Source organism: Chlorella variabilis, assembly GCF_000147415.1.
Source record: "Chlorella variabilis unplaced genomic scaffold CHLNCscaffold_2, whole genome shotgun sequence".
NCBI classification, from domain to species: Eukaryota; Viridiplantae; Chlorophyta; class Trebouxiophyceae; order Chlorellales; family Chlorellaceae; genus Chlorella; species Chlorella variabilis.
The window spans coordinates 1,808,323-1,813,430 of record NW_005435086.1 but is presented as its reverse complement, the minus strand read 5'-3'; the positions used below and the strand labels follow the sequence as shown (position 1 = coordinate 1,813,430).

At 72.5% G+C, this 5,108-nt stretch overlaps 2 protein-coding genes across 2 annotated transcripts in view; one reads left to right on the top strand and one right to left on the bottom strand.

The window, feature by feature from the left end:
• Positions 1-3,910, bottom strand: part of CHLNCDRAFT_138035 (hypothetical protein) — a gene marked incomplete at both ends in the record, with an annotated part of 7,510 nt that extends 3,600 nt beyond the window's left edge. The window contains 9 exons of the mRNA XM_005851204.1: positions 25-286; positions 401-724; positions 891-1,464; positions 1,604-1,794; positions 1,974-2,155; positions 2,348-2,458; positions 2,619-3,014; positions 3,208-3,404; positions 3,580-3,910. Coding sequence (XP_005851266.1) covers positions 25-286; positions 401-724; positions 891-1,464; positions 1,604-1,794; positions 1,974-2,155; positions 2,348-2,458; positions 2,619-3,014; positions 3,208-3,404; positions 3,580-3,910 — 2,568 coding nt within the window. The remainder of the gene's footprint in view (positions 1-24; positions 287-400; positions 725-890; positions 1,465-1,603; positions 1,795-1,973; positions 2,156-2,347; positions 2,459-2,618; positions 3,015-3,207; positions 3,405-3,579) is intronic.
• Positions 3,911-4,276: 366 nt separating this feature from the next.
• CHLNCDRAFT_138034 (hypothetical protein) lies at positions 4,277-4,987 on the top strand (the record flags this gene model as incomplete). Its single annotated transcript, XM_005851498.1, has 3 exons — positions 4,277-4,310; positions 4,603-4,793; positions 4,931-4,987. 3 exons carry the CDS (start codon positions 4,277-4,279, stop codon positions 4,985-4,987), a joined length of 282 nt encoding a protein of 93 aa, XP_005851560.1.
• Between the last annotated feature and the right edge of the window lie 121 nt (positions 4,988-5,108).

The following is a 5,108-nucleotide window of genomic DNA, read 5'->3' as shown; positions in this document are numbered from 1 at the left end:
CAAGCGGCGGCGCGCCGCCGCCACCAGCTGGCCCTTGGAGGTTGACAGGGCGGCGGCGGCGCGCCAGCCAGCAAACGCCTCCCGCGCCTGCCCCAGCTGCACCGACCGCGCCACCGCCACCAGCTGCTGCTCGAAGCGGCGCCGCCGCGCCACAGCCTCGCCCATGGCAGCCAGCGCCCGCGCCTGCAGCGCCTCGGCGTACCAGCTGACCGCCAGCTGGCCGCGCTCCCGCCGCGCCGCCGCCTCGGCCGCGTGGGCCTGCAGCGCCGCCAGCGCCAGCGCCACCCTGCAGCCCGGGGAGCCAGGCCAGGCCAGTGCGCACCAGGTTGCTGGCTGCCCAAGGGGCAAACACGCAGGAGGCCAAGCACAGGCACAAAGACTGCCCCCGCTGCACCCCCACCTGTTGCGGTCGGCACGCTTCTGGCACAGCTGCACGATCTGCCGCTCGGCGCCGGCCAGCGCCGCCGCGTGGCGCCAGGCGCCCACCACGCCGCGCTGCAGCCCCAGCTGGCGCCGCCGCTGGCAGACGGCGATGCGGTGGCGAGCCACCCGGTGCTCCGTCACCCGCTCCTGCCAGGCAGCCCAGGCCTGCGCCAGCGCGCGGCGCGACACGCGTGCCACCGCAGTCTCCACCGCCGCGCGCACGTGCTGGTGCCAGGCCGCCACGTACTGCCAGCCACGCAGCGCCAGCGCCATCCGGTGCAGCGCCAGGTGCTGCACTGCGCTGCAGGCAGGGCGGGGCGGGGTGGGGCAGGGGCAGGGCAAGGCTCTGCGGCAGGGCAAAACAATGCCGGCTGCCCGGCAGGGCCTGGACAGGCCAACCAGCAGCGTCAAGCAGACGGCCCGCAGCAGCCTCCCTCCCTCCTTCCCTCCCTCCGTCACTCGCTCACTTGTAGAACACCGCCCGCCGCTCCTTCTGCTGCGCCACGTGCTCCTGCCAGGCAGCCAGGGCGGCGTCCAGGCGCAGCGCTGCGCCCCGCTGCACCATGTAGGCGATGGTGGCGTCCCAGCGGGCACGGCGGTCGGCGCGCTGCCGCCGCCAGTCCTGCCAGCCGCGCAGCGCGGCGTGGAGGCGGCGCCGCGCCAGCACCTGGCGCGCGTGCTGCAGCTGCAGGCAGGCGCCGCGCTCGTCCTCCACCTGTAGGCGCCAGGCGTGGAAAGCGCCACGCTGCGCACGCTGTGCACGCCGCGTCGCAGCCGAGGAGCAGAAGGCGGCCAGCCGCTCCCGCTGCCGCGCCGTGTGGGCGCTCCATGCGGCAAAGGCAGAGGCCACCTCGCGGCGCTGCGCCGCACAGGCCATGCGCTCCAGCAGCTGCCGCCCGGCGCCGCAGCCCGCCGCATGCTGCTGCCAGGCGCGCAGCAGGCGGCGCAGGCGCCAGCGCTGCACGTGCTGGCACACTGCCTCCACCAGCGCCGCCTGGTCCTCCTGCTGCTGCCGCTTGCAGGCCACCAGGTTCCTCCAGGCTGCACCCCAGCAGGGCAAGGGGGTGGCAGGGCAGGTGAGGCGCAGGTGGCAGATGTATGCAGCTGGCAGCTCACTCAAGTGTTGAGCCCTCCCTTCACACCCCGCCACCACCACCACACCACATCACACCACCCCCACCTGCAAAGGCGTGGTGCAGCTTGACCAGGTACATGCGGCGCACTGCGGCACGCAGCCGCGCCTGCACCGCCGCCTGCGCCTCCCGCCACTGCGCCCAGCCCTGCACCGCCCTGCCCAGCAGGCGCAGGTCGCTGCGCTGCGCCAGCTTGGACTCCACGTGGCGGCAGTAGCGCCGGCGGGCGGCGATCCACCTGAGCGGGGGGCAGGGGAGGGTGGGGTGGGGCAAAGGCGGGCCCAGGATGGCGTCAGCAGGTGACCTGCAGGCTCGGGCTCGAGGCTTGGGCTCGCCACCAGCGTCTGTCGGCAGCTGCTGTTCCGCTGCGCAGGGTGCCAGGCCGCCCCGCCGCGCCCCCACCCGCCACTGCCTCACCTCCACCACATGAACGTCTGGCGCTTGATGCCCATCTCGCTCTTGGCCTGGATCATGGCCACGCCCCAGCGCAGCCGCCCCGTCAGCCGCACCTCGGCATCTGCCAGCTTGGCGCTCTTGCGCCTGACCGCCTCCAGGAGCGCCTCCACCTCCTCCCCCATCTCACGCCGCACGCTGTCCACCTGCAGGCGTGGCAGCGGCGGCGGCGGCAGCGGGCGCAGGTGGGACACCGGCAGGGCAGGCCAGGGAGCGGAGCGGGTGCGCGGCAGGGTGGTGTTGGCGGGCAGCAAGCAGGGGGCAAAGCACTGGGCATCCAAGCGTGCAGCCAGCCAGCCGGCTGCTTGCTTGGCTCCCTTGCTTGGCGCCTCACCCACCTGCATGACAGCCCAGTCTCGCAGCCCCGCCGCATCCTCCGCCATCTGCGCCAGGCGGGCCTCGATGGCCAGCCGCGCCGCCTTCTCCTGATCCACATAGTGCAACCACTCCTGCACCCCCATGGCCGGCAGGCAGCCGCACAGGCAGAGGCAGGCCTTGCTGGCGCCTGTGCACACCTGGCGGCATGCCGCTCAGCCTGGCCATGCCATCCCAGAACAGGCACAAGCGGGGCAGCGCACAACATCCCAGGCCTGCCGCGCTGCGTCTCACATGCACCAGCACGCCAGACATGCGCTTGAGCTCGCGCCGCTCCAAGCCGGGCTCCTCGTCGGCGCCGGCGTCGCCCGCCAGCGCCGCCGCGCCGCCCAGCGCGTCGGCGGCCGGGAGCAGCGTGCGGGGCGTGAGGGCGGCATTGGGGGGCAGGGTGTAGGTGCCCACCCGCACCACCTCCACAGCCAGCTCAAACTGGGGCAGGCGGCGGTGGCGCAGGGCCAGCGAGAGGGCGGACCAGTCGCAGGCGTCGGGGTCGGGGGCCCCCGCCGCCACCTCCCACTGCTCCCAGGTGCCCACGTTCTGGCTGAAGAAGACGAGCCGGTTGGGGCTGCGCTTGCGGGCCTGCAGGAAGCGGTCGCCGGCGGCGGCGGAGCGGAAGCCCACCCACTTGCCCTGCAGGGCAGAGTACAGAGGGGCAATGCAAGGGGGGGCGAGGGGTTGGCTGCCGATTGGCGCGGCTGCCGGGACGCTTTCGGGCTTATGCAGGTGCACAAACACCATCGACCCTGCCAGCAGCCCCCACCGCCGCCCTCCTGTCGCCGCCAGCCATCAACCCTCTTCCCCCCCTGCTTGCCTGGCGGATGACCTCCAGGTGCGTGTGCTTGTCGCTGGCGTCTGCCTGCTCCGAGGGCTGCAGGCCAAAGTGCACGGTGCTGGCCTCTGCGGGATCGCTGCTCAGCTCCGTCACCGCCAAGAGCTTGCCGTGCGCCCGCAGGGCCACCACGTCGCCGGTGGACAGCCCCTTGCGCGGCTGGGCATCAGGCTTGAAGGTGCGCGAGGCGGCTGCACGCCAGCGCGGCCGAGGCAGGGCAAGGAGGGTGAATGCGACCACAGAGCCGCCGGAGTGCACTCTCACAACAGCAGCTACCCACGCAGGCAAAAGCAGCAGCTACACAGCCGCACATAGGCTCAACAGGCAGCCGCGTCATACGAGAGCCGCCACGCACACACCGCCCACCTCTGTACTGCGCCAGGCGGGCCATGTTGAGGGTTTGCAGGCTGGGCTGCGCCGAAACGGCGCTGCGCGGCGACGAGGCGCGGCTGGAGGTGGCCGAGGAGGGCGGCGCGCCGCGCGGCAGCGGCGGCCGCCCATTGGGTGGCGGCGGCGGCAGGCGCAGCGGCCGCACCACCGGCGGCGCTGCTGTCGCCAGCTGCTGCGCCGGCGGCGGCGCCGCCTGGGAGCTCACTTCCGGCCCGCCCGCATCGCCCCGCGACTCTGGCTGGCCCGAGGCCCCCAGGCTGGTGGTGCTGACGGGGTGGGAGAGGATGGCCTGCCCCTGCTGGGTCATGTTTCAAGCCTGGCGCCGTCTCACCCCGCACGTTGGGTCCGTGGAGCTGTGAATATGCTGTGGCACACCTCCAGGGTTCAATGGCCAGCGCTTAGAGGCTCAGTCCGCCATCTTGTTGCCCCAAACGCTGGGCTGTTAGCCGAAAGCGCCGTGTGAGGCACCCAAGAGGGCAGCGCGGACAGTGGAGATGCGGTACAGCGTGTGGCGATGCGACAGGGGGCTGCGTTTTCGTTTTCATCCGAGTACCGCCTCCCCGCCTGTACTGCACGGGTTGGCGGCCATTTGGGGGGCCGCTGGGCCGCAACCGACAGAAGCAGGCCAGGCAGGAAGCCGCCCCGCCCGCCAGCGGGTGCAAACTCGGTAGCAATGTCGTCACTTCGCAAGTTGCAGCAGGAAATAGGTGAGGAGCGCCCCAGGCGCATTGTCTTGACTGCAAGTTGCAAGGAAATAGACGTGAGGCGCCGTGGGTGTCGTCAGCCCCGCCCCCCCTTGATCCGCGCTTGCAAGCCCCGCCCCGCGCAACGGAGGCCCTGGCAACATTGGCACGCCGCGATGGGAGCGGCTGGGAGTGGCGGGGCTGGGTGCCCAGCGCCGTCGACCCCCTCGCCGCTTGCCGCTGCCCCGTCTGGCACGTGGCCGCCCCGCCTGACCTGCCGCCTGCGGCGGCTTGGTGGTGGGCCGCCTGGATGCAGAGAAAACGCTGAAGAAGGTGCAGGAGGGTCTGGAGGTGTTTGACGACCACCAGGAGCAGTATGACACCACCGACCCGGCCAACGCCAATGCGCGGGAGAAGCTGGAGTCGCAGGCGCGTGCTGCTGGCTGGGACGGTGCCTGCCAGGGGGGGCCTCCATCCGCTGTGCTGCTCGTGGGATCCACGCCCGTGGTGCTGCGCTGACGCAGCTGCAGGCAGGGCAGCAGGCTGCGCGATGCGCTGCTGCCTCGCCAGTGCACCGCGCTCCGGACCTGCGCTCACGCCAGCCTTGCCGGCCCCTGCTGCCCGCGCCTCGCCGATGGGTGCAGCTCAAGGACCAGATCAAGAAGCTGCAGCGGCTGCGGGACTCCATCAAGACATGGTGAGCCCCCAGCCCCAGCCCCCAGGCCCGCTCCTCCTCTCCCCACACGCTGGTTGTAACTGCCTGTCGCCCACACCTGTGCCCCTCCTGTCCCTCTCCCCTCCCCCCCTCCTGGCTTGCGCGCC